Source organism: Solanum verrucosum, unplaced genomic scaffold, assembly GCF_900185275.1.
Source record: "Solanum verrucosum unplaced genomic scaffold, falcon-dt-bn FXZP01000010.1, whole genome shotgun sequence".
Classification (NCBI taxonomy): domain Eukaryota; kingdom Viridiplantae; phylum Streptophyta; class Magnoliopsida; order Solanales; family Solanaceae; genus Solanum; species Solanum verrucosum.
Genome location: NW_026020633.1, coordinates 225,389 through 241,948, shown reverse-complemented (window position 1 = coordinate 241,948; position 16,560 = coordinate 225,389). Strand labels below are relative to the sequence as shown.

The 16,560-nt window shown below is 34.7% G+C and overlaps 1 protein-coding gene across 1 annotated transcript; it reads left to right on the top strand.

Annotated features, from left to right (window-relative positions):
- Positions 1 to 448: 448 nt before the first annotated feature.
- LOC125812038 (WAT1-related protein At1g70260-like) lies at positions 449 to 2,272 on the top strand. Its single transcript, XM_049491539.1, has 7 exons — positions 449 to 651; positions 734 to 796; positions 874 to 990; positions 1,265 to 1,514; positions 1,607 to 1,765; positions 1,884 to 2,035; positions 2,113 to 2,272. Exons 1-7 carry the CDS (start codon positions 449 to 451, stop codon positions 2,270 to 2,272), a joined length of 1,104 nt encoding a protein of 367 aa, XP_049347496.1.
- Positions 2,273 to 16,560: the final 14,288 nt, after the last annotated feature.

Sequence of the window (16,560 nt, the reverse complement as noted above, 5' to 3'; positions counted from 1 at the left end):
CTGTAACAATTAATATCCCTTAATGACAATCCTGGGTCCGCTAGTAGGGCCTATCAATGCCAGCCACATAAACAAACCTTATATAGTTGTTTCTTATTATACTACATAAAATAATTTAGAACACCCAGGACAAATCTAATTCTTGGCTAATACCTACATTCATAGTCCACGTATGACAAATAGTAGGTGTACATATGGAGAAATTTTCTTAAATCATTAAACAATTATTGTAACCCCCTTCCATGCCATGCTTGGGTCACTCAATTAGCTAATTCTTTTTTCCAAGTAGCTTATCACTTCCATCAAAGGTTGCCTTACCTTTTCTATTATTTTTTCATATACATCAAAAAATTGAATTGATATGCCTCCATAAATATGTAAGACTGGATCATCCGGAACAATAGAAGTTGACACAAAATCACACACACACATAAGAATAAAAAGAGAGATGGGTGTCAAGGTTGCCATAGGAGACATGTTGCCATGCACATCCATGATCATTATAGAAGCTTGCACCATTTTCTTGACGATTATGGCGAGCACCGCCATGTCCAAACTAGGGATGAGTTCTTTTGTGTTTGTGGTTTATACAAATGCTCTTAGCTTTATACTTCTTATTCCATTCTCTATCCTTTTCCACAGAAATAACAAGTACGACATAATATTCATACTTGTTTCTTCTCCATAAATAAATAAAATGTGTCTCGTGTTGATAAAAAATTTGTAATCGCAGGACTGAGGAGCCATTATTCACGTTTCCCCTTGTTTTGCGTACCTTCTTCCTTGGTTTAGTAGGGTAAGTATATATAAACTCTCTTAATTTTGATCTTGATTATTAGTCATTTGATAATATGTAAGGATATAATGATGCAGGGTAACAATAGCTCAAAATCTTGCATTTGCGGGACTAAGTTATAGTTCTCCAATAGTAGCATGTGGTGCAGCCAACATGATACCTGCTTTCTCTTTCATTATTGCCATTATTCTCAGGTTCTTTCGAAGATCTTACTTCCTCCGTTCATTTTATATGAGTTAGTTTGACTTGACATGTACTTTATGAAAGTAAGGAAGACTTTTGAAACATATGATCTAAAATAAGTCATAAATATTTGTGTGGATATAAATCATTGGGTAAAATAAACATTTCAAACTTAAAGTGTTACTTAATATAAAAATGTGTCTTTTTTTGGAATTGACTAAAAAATCATTTCCAATATCCGCCTCTTAAAATAGAAATAATTTTTTTAAATAATATTAATTTCAGGAAAATAAGAATTGCCTGGAAGAGGCAAGCAAGCATAGTAAGAGTGATTGGGAGCTTAATATCAATAGTGGGAATATTAGCAATGACTTTCTATAAAGGTCCAGTTGTGAAACAATATTCTCCATCTTTTCTTCATCTTGCCACGTCACCACACCTCTTCATCTTCACTTCCACACATGAGAATTGGATTCTTGGTTGCTTCTTGTTTGCATCTGCTTCCTTTGCTCTTGTCATTTGGAACATTATTCAGGTCAAATAATATCTCTTTTCTTTTTCTATCTTCTTTTAAAATATTTTCTCTACCTGAAATATATATTAAATGAATAATATAATTGTTTTCAGGTCGGAACTAGCAAGAAGCACCCACATGTAATGAAAATAACATGTCTTTATACCTTATTTGGAACAATCCAATCTGCACTACTTGCTCTATTTATGGAAAAAGATCTTAGCGTTTGGAGACTTAAGCTTGATATGGAGCTTCTTGTCATAGTTTTAACCGTAAGCTCATTTGATTAAAAAAAATCATACTTGTAACAAGTTAATTAAAAGGTATTAAAATTTAGTCATTGTTGATTAGACAATTTTAATAACGTGATAATGCTTTGATACATAATAGGCAATTTTCGGGAGTTTAATACGTATCAATGTTCAAATATGGTGCTCGCGTTTGAAAGGACCCTCTTATGCCCTATTTTTCAAGCCCGTGGGAGTTCCAGTTGCCAGCACTTGTGGTTGTGTGCTCTTTGCTGCGACTTTCCACTATGGAAGGTAAGTTTAAAGTTAAATTGTTACTTAAAAAAACGTGATGTAAATAGAAAGCTTACATGGATGAATATCATGTGCAGCATGTTGAGTGCATGTATATGTGGACTTGGTTATTACACCACACTATGGGGACAACTCAAAGAAGATGAGACAATGAAAAACAATGAAGGCAACGTGACTACTTTTGATGAAAGAGTTCCTCTTCTGGAAGAACAACAAGAAGAAGATTCACAAGTCTAGGATATTAAAGATAATGATCAACCAACTGTATATATGTATTGGAGGGTGTGTTTTCTAAAATCCTCCGTTGCGAGTTCAAGTATTTATGATAGTACTAGGAGTGTACAAAATCGAACCGAAAACCGAACCAAACTGTAAATCGAGTCAAATCGGAAAAAAAACCCGACTAGTGGTTTGGTTTGACTTGGTTTGGTATTGGAAAAAAAAAACCCGACTATATTTGGTTTGGTTTGGTTTTAACTAAAAAAAAACCAACCCGAGACCAAACCAACCTGAAATGATATATGTAATTTTTTAAATTTTATTTTATACATAAAAATATTTACTTTGATATAATTTTAAAATATTTCTTATACTATTTCATAGTTTTTATCTTTTAATATATTATTTCAAGTTTAAAACATAGAATTCGGAATGGTCCAATAAAGATTGTTCATAGATGTTGATAATTATAATAAAACTTAAATGAAAATCAAATTAATACTAATGCAAAAAGAAAATCAATTCAACACTAAGAATGACAATAATATTGAATATTTGTTCTTTAGTTTTACATTGATTTAGACAATTAAAATACATAATATAATTTCAATTTTCCTTAAATTTTTAGTAATGTAACTAATACTTATTAAATTTATTTTAGCATGATTTAGTACTTTTAAATTATGATCATTTTCATTATGACTTTGCAATATTTATTTTATATGATGATTTCATTATTATTTTTTATTGAATATTTTAGTGTCATCAGTACTCATCTCATATTTTGTGTCATTTTCTCAAGAAACACCTTAGATAATTGTATTTTGGTTGGACTAAAGAAATATTTGGAGCACAAGTTAATTATATGTTTGTATGCAAACTTTACCGAAAAAATCCAAAAATCCAAAAAAATCCTAGGTTTATTAGTTTGGTTTGATTTATAAATTAAAAAATTCGACACAATGGTTTGGTTTGGTATTTGAAAAACCCGAACCAACCTGAGGTTGAAAAACCCAAAAAAAATCGAATTTTATTAGTTTGGTTTGGTTTATAAATTTAAATTTTTTACACATATAATTTGGTTATATATTTGAAAAACCCGAACCAACCCGGATCATAGTACTATAAGATCTGGTGTTCTTATAATTTATAAGAACACTTTGATTTGTGATGGAAATAACGAAGTGGAGTATGTGTGATAATGTTGATCAGAGTCTAAGAATTATGTATTACATTTTTCTAATACATCTACCTTGGTTAGGGTTAAGATTCAAGTAATATCTATGTTTTAAAAAAAAATATTATGAGCCGTTTTGCATATGCCTTCTTCCTTGGTTTGGTAGGGTAAGTACTCTCTTAATTTTAATCTTGATTGACTATATATGTATTGGAACATTTGTGGATAAATTAATTAGCTGCTTACGTTTTCTTCTCTTTTGTTTCCACTAATTATAATAATGTAAAAAAATGCTGATATTGTTTGTTTCCACTACTAAAGCTGATATAGTAATGGAAAAAAAATGCTAGTGAGTGCAGGGAAATATGTAGTTTTAATATTATTTTTCATTCAAATTTTGCAACTTTGGTTCATATTTCGTACAAATATAAATAGGAAAAGACTCAAATATGTTATCGAATTTTGAGAAAAGATTTATCTATGCCATTGGTTAAAAGTTTGACTCATTTATGTTATTTTCATTTGAGAAAAAGCTCATCCATGCCATTATTTGTTAAATAAAAACAATTTTAGTTTTGAAAAACTATTTTTTACATGTGGTCAATTATGATTCGTCCACGTCACTAATTAAATTAATTTTTAATGGAAAAAGACTCAAATATGTCATCAAACTTTGAGAATAAACTTATCTATCTCATCCGTTGAAAGTTTGACACATCTATTCCATTCCAGTTAACAAATAATGACATGAATAGACCTTTTCTCATAAAAAGAATGACATCGAACTTACGCCCCGTATTTCGAAGCTTATGCCTCGCTCTACCTTTTAAAACACTTGTCAAAACAAAACCACAAAAAATGGGAGTGAGTTTTTTTTTTTAATAAAAAAAATCACCTTGGTTGTGTGCCATAGGTGTGGAGTACCATGTCCATTACTTCACTAAAAGATATACCTGTTAGAGGGGGACATGGAATGAACCTCTAACCATCTAACCATCTAACCAAACAAGTAACTATCCAATCCAAAAGTTAGAGAAATGATTAGACTACACAAAATCCTTTTCTATATGAAACCAAACTACTTAGCTTACAAAGAAATTACACTTGTCGTATCTAAACCTCACAAAAACAAATTTCCACTTGTCCAGTTGAATCAAAACTTTGACCTCTCTATAGAAATAACGAAAATTAACCCATGTATTACTGATAAGATAGAGCAACGATATCTTGGAAGATCATTTCAACATACAATTAGATGCTTGTTGATGAGCATATTGGTGATAATCATTGAGTCCACCTCAATCATATAATTGTCTAACATTCAGAACACATAACCGATCTTGGTATCGAAGGACACCATCTCCCCCTTGGGAGAAAGCCTCAATGACTTTTTTGGAGACCAACTTCTTCAAATCAATCATAACCGGATCAAGATCTTGCTTAGCCTTCGTATCCGATACTAGAGACGATTCCGAACCATTCTGAACAATTACACCACCCTCAGTAAAATCAACCTAGCGAACACCTAATCAGGCCAACCTATGAATATCACAAATTAACCCCTCATACAATCCTAAACATGAGCAATACTTCCTACTTCTAGTAGACAACGAGCATCCACCACCACGTTCGCTTTACCCGGATGATAGAGAACACTCATCTCGTAATCTTTCAATAACTCAAGATACCTTATTTGGCGAAGATTCAAATCCTTTTGGGTGAATACATACTCTTATATTATCAGTAAACACATCTACATGAACACCATATAGGTAATGTCTCCAAATCTTTAGAGCTAACAATACCGCCACTAACTCCAAATCACGAGTCGGATAAGTTTCTTCGTGTACCTTCAATTTCCTTGAAGCATATGTGATGAATTTCCTATGTTGCATCAAGACACATCCAAGACAAAAATCTGTGAAGCATCACAATATACCACAAAATCATTTGATCTTTCTGATAGTGTCAATATAGGGGCCGAAGTGAGTCTATCCTTTAAGTCTTGGAAACTCTTCTCGCAATCTTCCGACCACAAAAATTTGACAATTTTGAGTTAATGTCGTAAAAGGCGAAGCAATAGATGGATGAAAATCTTTCCACAAACCTTCTATAGTAACCGGACAAATCTAAGAAACTCCGAATATCTGAAGCGGAAAAAGGTTTAGGCTGATTTTGAACCACCTCAGTCTTCTTAGGATCAACTTAAATACCTTCATCGAAGACAAATATGGCCAACGAAAGCAATAGAGCTCAACCAAAACTTACACTTGTTAAACTTAGCATACAATTCCTGATCCTTAAGAATTTGCAAAACAATCCTCAAATGCTCAACATGCTCATCCTCACTCCGAAAGTAAATCAAAATATCATCAATAAACACAATTATAAACATATCGATATATTGCTTGAAGACTCTATTCATCAAGTCTATGAACACCTTCAGTGCATTATTCAAACCAAAATACATTACCAAAAACTCATAAGTACCATACCGAGTTTGAAAAGTCATCATCAAAATGTCATCTTCCTTCACCCTCAATTAGTGATAACCCAACTGAAGATCAATCTCGATCTTAGAGAAGTAACTCGCTCCTTGGAGTTGATCAAATAGATCATCTATACTTGGAATATGATACTTAATCTTTATGGTAACCTTATTCATTTGTAGATAGTCAATATACATCCTGAGGGAACCATCAGTTTGTTTGAACAAACAAAACTAGAACACCCCATGAAGCGATATTTGGTCTAATAAAACCCTATCCAATAAATCTTTCAATTCCTTAAGTTATGTCGGGGCAATACTGCAAGGAGGAATAAATATAGGTTGTGTATCTGGGAGAAGGTCAATACCAAAGTCTATTTCCCTTTTGGTAAGAATACCGAGAAGATCATCTGGAAACACTACGAGAAACAAGAGTAGGGGAATCATTATCCCTAATTGTAACAAGAAGATAAATACAACCCTTAGAAATCATTCTCCTAACCCTTAAGAGCATTATTTCCCCCTTCCCATGACACAATAGGTTTATTCGGAACCTTGAACTTGAACAATCGGGTCCTACAATATATGGAAGTCTAACATGTGTGAAACCAATCCATCACAAGTAACATCAAAATCTAACATACTAAGCTCTACAAAATCAACATAAGTGAACCTATGCAAAACAAAAATAATGCAATTTCTATAAACTCTTTTAGCAACAATAAAATCACCTACGGGAGTAGACACATGAAAGGGATTAGAAAGGATTTCAGGACAAACATGAAATATCATGGCCACATAAGGGTTAAAGAAGGACAATGTGGCACCCGAATCAAGCAAATAATACATATCAAAATGAAATTCGTTCAACATACCAGTCACAACATTCAGAGAACCCTCATGATCCTGTCGAATTTGAAGAGCATAAAACCTATTCTGATGAGAAGCACCCGAACCAAAACAACTAGGCTGAGCTTGCCTTCCATCCTGTCCCTTGCTAGCTTGCAACATACATTTCTTCACTTTGTGATCACTCTTTCCACAACCAAAGCATATATCTGTACCGATCCAACATTTTCCCAGTCACTCTCGCCACACCTCTGGCAAGCGGGAATAGAGGATCTATTTCCACCACTTCCTTGAGGTTCAGGGTTAGACACCATATATTTATTGAACTTTGGAACCAAAACATTAGAAGAACCTTGATCGGAGAACTTTTGTCGAAATTAAGAACGACCATGTCCATCGTTCCTAGAATGAGTAAAGTCACCATCACCAGTCCTTGCCTTCTTTTACTCCCTATATTTCTCTTTTAACTTTTCTTCTTTAATTTGCTTGGAATGTATTATCAAACGAGATATGTCCATATCTTTAATCAACATGGAAGTACTATTTCAGAAACACCTGACACAAACTTACTCATCCTTGTCCTAGAATCAACAACCATAGTTGGAGCATACTTAGCCAATATAGTTAACTTCAAAGCTTACTCTATCATACTTATGTTAGCTTGACGAAGGTTGATGAACTTAAGCACCTTCGCCTCTATCATATCAAGAGGAAAGGAACGATTAAAAAAAATCCCCTTTGAATTTCTCCCAATCAAGATGATCTGCATCAACAACCCTCTCTTCCTTCCATTGTTTCAACCAAACTTGAGTAAAACCTCTGAGCTTAAAAGCAGCCAATTCTGCCTTTTCCACTTTGACACTCCCATAATTTCAACTATCTTATACACCTCATCAATGAAATCTTAAGGATCCTCATCAAATTTCGACCTATGAAACTCCGTGAGATTCATCCTATTAAAGTCCCTTACCCTTATCACCGCCATACTCACATTTGGGTTCATGGGTGCAATGACCTCTCTATTAGCTTGGGTTGTCATAGCATGAACCAATATTTGGAAAGCTAATCGAAATTAGCATGAGTCACTTACTTGAACAATGGATCGATCGGGGCTTCAGGAACCTCATACTTTACATCATTAGCCACATTCTTTCTTACGTAAGCTCTTCGAGGAGGCATATCCTGAAAAGCATCGGACAAAAGTTAGGAGAAATACCATGATATAGATGAACTCTATGGCACAACTTTAGAGTAGTTAAAGAAGTGAAGTTTCCTAAACCTGGTAGTCTCCTATTCATAAATGTGGCGCACTTCACACTTATGAACACTACTTTACTCGGAGCCGCTTTTCAGACATCCTAGGACCTTTTCTTATCCTTGTGCTCTACATATCAAGTTTGTCATGATCCAAAATACACCGTAGATGTGAAATAGAAAATAGAGCCCTGATAGGACCTAAATAAGCCACTTGACATAAGCATGACATAATAAATATACAATTTAAGAGATATAGGAATATAAGTCTAAAATTATAAGCTGACATAAACGATACCAACAGAGTACATGAGGAATAAGCAAAATACTACTACATTGACACAAGCCTTTGTGAAATCATAAGAGGTTGGGACGTAACCCATACACAACATACAAGTCCGAGACAAAAGACATAAAACCGAAAATTAGTGGTCTTGTCCTCGGAGAATGAGGACGCTCCAATCCATAAACTGATAGGGCAATCCAAGCTAGTCACGGGTGGAAGGAGAAACGTCGGAGCCTATATTATAAAACTATATAGGCACAAATATGCATTATGGGTAAATGCATGAAAACATAAACATGATCATTTTAGGACTTTAAACATGATATGCACGACCAAGCTAAAACATAGTAAAAACCTTTAAGAGAAATCATAAATTATGAACAAGGTCAATGTACCCTAGATGTGACATGAATAGAGCCCCAAGAGGCCCTAAACAGGCCACTTGACATAAGCATGAATTAATGAATATACAATTTAAGAGATATAACAATATAAGTCTCAAATTATACGATGAAATAACTGATATACATGAGGAATAACCAAAATACTATTAAGTCTGACACAAGCCTTTCTAACATCATAAGAGTCATTGAGATGTAACCCATACACCACGTACCAGTCTAAAACAAAAGACATAAAACAAAAAGAACTAAAACATCAATGGTCTTGTTCTTAGAGCATGCAGACTTACCAATACAAAAACATATACGACAATCCAACCTAGCCGTGTGCGGAAGGAGAAACGTTGGACCATATATTATGAAACAATATAGACATATGTATGTATTAGTACATGAAATATACTAACTATGGGAAAATGCATGAAAACATAAACATTATCATTTTGGGAATTTAAACATGATATGCATAACCAAGCTAAAACATAGTAAAAGCCTTTAAGAGAAATCATAAATAATGAACAAGGTAAATGCATACTTAAAACATAATGAAGGATTTCATAAAACCCTTGAAGGTAACTTGGTTCGTTTTGTGGGATACTAACTTTAACCGACAATAGACCACGTGAGTTATAACATCGACAAGGGAGATTCTACTTGCCAAGGTAGAACTCTATATCATATCATAAAGGCTAAGTGGATCCACTAGTTAAGTAACTTAAGAAAAATCAATGGGGGTACGTAGTTTGGAACTAGAGGTTGCTACTGGAGACTATCCTATTTGAGCATCTACCAAAAAATATATCTCGGTGTTAAGTTCAATCTCAACAGAATTAGTCATAATCATATCCACAATCAAAAAATTGACATGATGACACTTGTCTATTTCCACCAAGACAAGTCAGCCTCAACCCAACAAAAACGTAAGAAAAGCGGAAATATAAAGCAAAAACAAGATAAAGGCGGAAAACTTATTCATTCTAAACAATACACAAAAATCTAGTTGTCACGTGTTCAAGCCACTAATGAAAATACAAAATTTGAAAGATAAAAAAAAGTCTGTGTTTTTGTTTCTCAAATTGAACAAAGCTTAAAGAAAAGGAAAACAGGGCTCGAAAGGATGACAAACAACTACCTCTCAAGTCCTTCAATGAGTTTCAAATGTTAGGAGAAGAAGAAGAAGAAGGAACCTACATAAGTGTATAAGCAAGGGGTGAGTATTAAAAACACGGTACCCAACAAGTAAGTTTAAACAAGGCATCTAGATAGAAAATGAATATCCCTTACACTCCAACTGAACCTCCTCAAACTACAACGTGCACAAAAATCAGCCCAACCTAGCAATTCTACAATACACGACTTACAAGTCCCAATATCCACAGTTCTGTAGTCATAATCAACAATCACGCGAATCAAGTACGTCATTCTAAAAGTCAAGTAGTTCAGTCACTTGCAACAAGTACATAAATTACAATTAGCAAGTAAGTCGCACATAAGCAACAAATTCATCAAGTCACAATAATCAGTTTCTTGCCGAAACTATTTCCTATTGGCACAATATCACTATTCGGAACCATTTTCCATTGGCTTTATATCAATTCACTAGCCATAACCATTTCCCATTGGCTTCATATGAAATCACTAGCTAGAACCATTTCCCATTGGCTTTATAAGCACTTGCCGGAAATGACCTCGGCATCACCACACTCACTGAAAAAGACCTCGGCATCATAATACTCACTGACAAAGACATTGACATCATAAATCATCCAATCTCTCATCGCGGTGTTCACAATCAATGCATACAAGCAATAACACACCACACATAAGAGAGAATAATTCACACAATTTAAGTCCACATTCACGCTTTTAGCATTTCATCAATCAATAAACAAGGGTCACAATAAGGAGATTCACATCATCATGTTTGTCACATAGCCCTTTTTATTTCAACCCTTTTTAATCCATTTGGATGTAACAAGTAGATAATTACACCCTTTACCTCATCCCCATTACTCCCAACATACAAGCATGAAGGAAGTACTCGAATTCTACTAGAATACAAGGTTTAGGAGGTCACTTACTTTAAATCAATCATTAATCACTCCAAGAGTTGAGTCTTCCCCTTCCGAATCACTTCCACAACCACACAATCTATAATAATCAAGTATTGACAATCACTCATCGAAAACAACAATTCCCACATCAATTATATAGAGAAATGGGTCAATTAACTCAAAATCCAATTTCAAAATGGAGGTTTGAATCCGGAAAACAATACTTGAAGGTGATGTTCAAGGCTTTAGAAATCGATTGGTGAAAACTATTTTGACAAAAAAGGGATCAAAACCACTTCAAAATAACCATTTACTATGTTCTTGGGTTCTCAAAGATAACCTCAAATTTTCTCATTTCAAAAGTTTGATTTGAACACATAAATCCATAAATAATAATGGGTAAAGATTTACAGTTAACAGTCATTATCCAAAAGTTTTTCCTCGAAAACCTAATACAAATCGCAACCCACAGTTCTGAAAACTCAAAAATGGTGAAAAGGGGTTGAAAACATGATTTTAGGACTACATTCTGCCTAGTATCAATTACTCATCGCGATCGTGACCTAGAATCATGGAATCACGATAAGTAAAGACAATCAACTCATTAAAGTTGACCATTGCGATCGCGGCAAGACCCATGCGATTGTGATGCACCTCAAATTAGTGCTACACATTCACGATGAGGGAGCCTTGCAATGAACATAATGGTCATGCACCAGAACAAAAAACCAGCAAAATAGTCCAATCAAAAAATCTTTCGAAGGGACCCTAAGGATTTATTCAAAACCCTGTATACACAAACCACATATGTAAATTGATTATACTTGACATTTCAAACTCAATGGAACCGTCAAAACACAAATTCGAGGTCTAATTGACCCACATCTGTGAAAACTACAAGAAACTAACTCAATGCCTAGAAAGGCTAAAACAAGCTCGGGACCTCTTAAAAATCAACCAAGGCCTCAACTAGGCCTAAAATCAAATCCTTAATCCAACGAAACTTTTGGAATTCTAATTCGATCATCCAAAGTCCAAATGTTGACCAAAGTCAACCCAAAGGCTAAAATTTTCCAATTTCACTACTTAGGACCTCAAATCCTCAAAAAGTCTGTATAAGAAATTGACAACTCTCACAAATCAGATTTCACATTATGGGACTTATGGAGTTGACGTCCATTTCGACACTCGAAACTCCAAAAGAAACTGAAAACCACATGCTTAACAACTTAGCCTTTTAAACTCAAAACTTACCAAATTCTCAACTTTTAATTCAAAGTTCAAAACCAACTTTTCAAACCTCAATCATAGAATACTCGGGGTCAATCATGAGAGGGCAAAATAGTAAATTCATGAAACTTTCCAAAAATGACTGACTGAGTCATTACAATACTATTATACTTGGAAGGACACAATTAAACTACTTATCCAATCATAAGTTATTATAAAGTAGCTCCTTTAAATCACGATTCATTCAATGTGAGAAAACCTTTCACAACCATGATTTCATAACATGTGAGAAAACCTTTCACAATTTATTGACACTTATCTCAAAAACATCCTTAATTCATAAAATATCATTTTCACAATACATGCATAGCTTTCATAAATTATAATTCATAAGTGTCACGACCCGAGTCTACACCCTGGACGTGGTCGACACTCGAGAATAATTGCTGGTCCCCAAGCGAACCCTCATCCTGGCTGACTACAAGCGGAAGACTAACTCAAGCATACACACGTTTAAAACTGAATTAAATTTCATTGAACTCAAAAACTCAACCTTTTTAAAAGTATGTACAATACTCAAAATAAAAGTAAATATAGGAACTCCTCAACTCTATCTATCTATAAAGCCTCTACTATTACAGAAGGATATCGAACAAGACCCACGACATCTCAAAACTACTAACTGTAAGATAAATGTGAAGTCCTCTAAAATATAAGATGGCTCCCCAAAGCTGACTGGAATATCACATGACCTCAACGAAACGCCTGTTGATGATCCTGAATACCTGTATCTGCATCATGAAATGATGCAGGCCAAATGGCTCAGTACATGAAATGTACGAGCATGTAAGGGGAATTCTAAAGCATAAACATAAAATTGAACTGATGGAGAAGAAACATACTTACCTCTTCTCAACTCACTCAACTCAACTCAACTCAATTCAGAGAAACTAGGGCTCAACGCAATAGTAAGATACTCAACTCAGTGAAACATAGTTCAACTCAACTTAGAGAAATAGGGCTCAACTCAATAATAAGATACTCAACTATGACTTAAGATACTCAACTCAAACTCAAGATAAAAGCAACAATAGATGATGCAATATCTGAAAAGCTGTTAAAACAATAGATAATAACTCAATTGTATTCAAAGATACAGTAATAACTCAATTGTATGAAAATACAATAATAACTCTTATTTGTATGCAAAGATACAAAATAACTCTGTTTGGGAGATTCTCTAACGGACAAACATCACTATGAGCTATGTGATGATACTTCGTCTAGCCCATGCTGCCAGAACTGTCCGATACTTTACTGGGGTATAGAACCTACTAACTAAGTGGATCCACTGCTCTATGCTAAAAAAACAATAAGGAATCATCTAAAAAGTATTACCCTTTGTACCCACGTTGGCTACATGGTTTATGGGGCTGTGAGTTGTTAAGACTCTCCTCCATATCAGTGCTCAATACTACTCCCAAAATATACTTAGCTCATTATGTTTTAAATAAAAAATTTCCTCTTCCTCAACTTTGCGATTATTACTCAAAAGGTTTTCTCTAAAAAGAGATAATACATTAAACTACTTATGAACTCCTTTGGAACTTGGTGTTTCCATTTTTCTTAAATGTAAAAAAAATTCTCTTGGGAATACTTAGTTCCCATATATCATTTTAAAGAAAATGAAACTTGACTCTACTCTTCCTTCTACACTCAGTGCCCAAGTCTTTAAAACAAGTTTTAAAACAATTTGTAAAAAGACTTCTTAAAATAGGGTTCATGTCGAATTTTGAACGTGAACGACTCAATTCAAGGTTTTCAATAACCATATATAGAACTCAATACTCTAAACTCAATGACTCTAAAACTCAAGGACTTAATGATAATACTCATCTCATGAATGCTTGACTGATAGAGTTCATGCAAAATTATGGGCATGAACTACTTAACTCAAGGACTTTCATGGGTAACATGTAGTAGTCCCATGATAAGGATAAATCCCAAAATGATTAGGAACTCAATACTCAAGACTTAAAATTTGAAGATACTACTCCTCTCAAAGATACTCAAATTATGGAGTTCATGCGGAATTTATAGGCATGACTAACTCAACTCAAGGATCTCAATGATAATGTAGACTCATGAATACATTCTCCTCATTCTCATATTCACTTAGTCGAGTCTTGAAACAATTTATAAATTATTGTAGAAGACTCCTCAAAAAGACTCAAAGGGACTTTCTCAAACTTTACTCTTAACTCTTCCTTGAATTTGAATTATGAATTCAAGGGTTATGATTCATGTTATGAATGAACTCTCGATGATTAATGTGGGTTTAATTAGAGGGATTAAGGAGATAATGAAAGCTCGACTCAAATAAACAAGTATGGAACGAGAACAGAGAAGGAAAATGACCAATTTATTGGGGGTCTAATTGAGCGAATTGCTGGCCCGCCACGCCAGGCCTCCATTTGCTGGGCGCTTGATTGGGCGCACTGCTGGCGCGCTGCTCCAACCTTGATTTACTGGGGGTTTGATTGGCCGCACTGCTGGCGTACCGCCCTAGCTTCCATTTACTGGGGGTATGATTAGGCGCACTACTAGCGCTCCAGCCCAACCCCAATTTCAATACTTTTGAATTTTTCTTTTTCAATTTTGCGTCCTAATTTACCTAAAATTGATTGGATTCTTCCCAACTTTCTTAGATTCGTCAACCTAACTCAAGTACATGAAAATCTACTCGAAATTACTCAAGAATTACACTCACTCGCAAGATCCTCACCTCAAAACTCAACAAACTCCATTAACAAGGAATGAAGAACAAAAGCTCAAGAAACTCTTCAAGAACTTAAATCATTCAACCTTAAGAATGAAAGTACGGATAAAAGTGACATGTTTGGTGTGTGGGTGAATAAACCCAACACTATGAGAACTTACATACCTCAAAGAACTAGGTTCTTGGCGAAATCTTGAATTTCTTGAATGAACGCTTGAAACTTTGAACTTTTTCTCCTCTTGAATCTTCTCTCTAAAACCCTAAACGATTTGGTGATGAATGAAACTGGTTCTTATCAGTTTAGACCCTTCATTTGGGTGAAATTCGCATTTAGAATAAGTGGGGGGGGGGGGGGTAAGGAAAATACTAAAATACTCCTCCTATTTTTCGGATAACTTTCCTTAAATGGACAGCCTGACTTCAAAAGTTCATATCTCCCTCATATGAGCTCAAAAATTAGCAAACTCAGTGGCATTGGAAAGAGGAGTCAGAGATCTTTCATTTGATTTCTTAAGGGTCTCCTAACTCATCCTGTACTGAAAGTTATGGTCATTTGAAGTTGACCCAAAACTTAAAAGAACTAAGGAATGACTTGAATGAATTCTCTTTAATTATTTTTGGAATTGAAGGTTCTATATATAGTGACATGACCTTAACACTTTAGAAATTTTAAGTTCCTTGGTAAAATCCTACTCACAACGAAGAATGGCTCGAGTCTTAGCTCAAAAAAATTTCGGGGTGTTACAATAAGTTCATAAGATTTCTTCATAAATTCATCATCATAATCAAGTAAAAGCATGGGTCCATATGGAATCAATTGAAAACAATTTAATTGAGTTAAATCATGCTTTATTAGATTGGAATCAAACAACTGAATCATCAAAAATTAGACCCATGGAGAATCGCATGAAACCCTAATCAAATTGGGTGAAACGTGAATTGGAGATTTAGATTCTTTTGGGAGCAATAGATGAGTGGAAACCATTGATGAATTTCCACGTACCTTGATATCAAACCCTAGCAAAGCAAGAGAAAGAGAAGACCTTGAAGCTTGAAACCCTAGCTTTTCTTCCTTAAACTTGAGAGATAATTGAGATGATGAACTTGGATGAGAACTGTTATTTGAGAGAATGAGAGGGTTTGAGTAGTTTGACATGACCCAAAATCTTAAGCGAATGTCGCTTTAGAGACAACTGCCTAACTGAAGCGAACGTCGCTTTAGAGACAACTGCCTAACTGGATGGCCTTGCTTAAGTGGAGCCCTGGTCGCAAAAGTGGGTTCTCTTATGTAAACCTCGAGGTGCAAAACCGGCTTCACCAGAATTCAGGCACCAGAATTTTCCAGAAAAGTTACCATGCGCACAAACAAGATATGCAAAACAATCTAAAATGACATTGTGGACTCAACGGAGATGTTAAAACTTCCATACGAGGCTGCCTTGAAAGAATATGGGTCCCACATCCAACTCTATTTTAAGTCTAAAGCTTGAATTAGCCGTGAAATCCTCGGGAGATATGATGGCTATGATACTAGCCTAAAATGAACCTTTCAGAGCTGATTGAATCATCAAAATAAGATTATGAAGTAATATTCTTGATCTTTTGATCAAACTGACCATTAAAGGTTCAAAAGCTCCAAAACGCTAAAACTCACATAAAACTAAATGAACAGACATGCGAACGAACTGTCAGTCCCAGCAAGTCATAAATGCTCTAAACAATGAATGATAAAACACAGAAGCGATATGGAGGTCATTACAACATTCACTACTAAAAAGGACTCCTGTC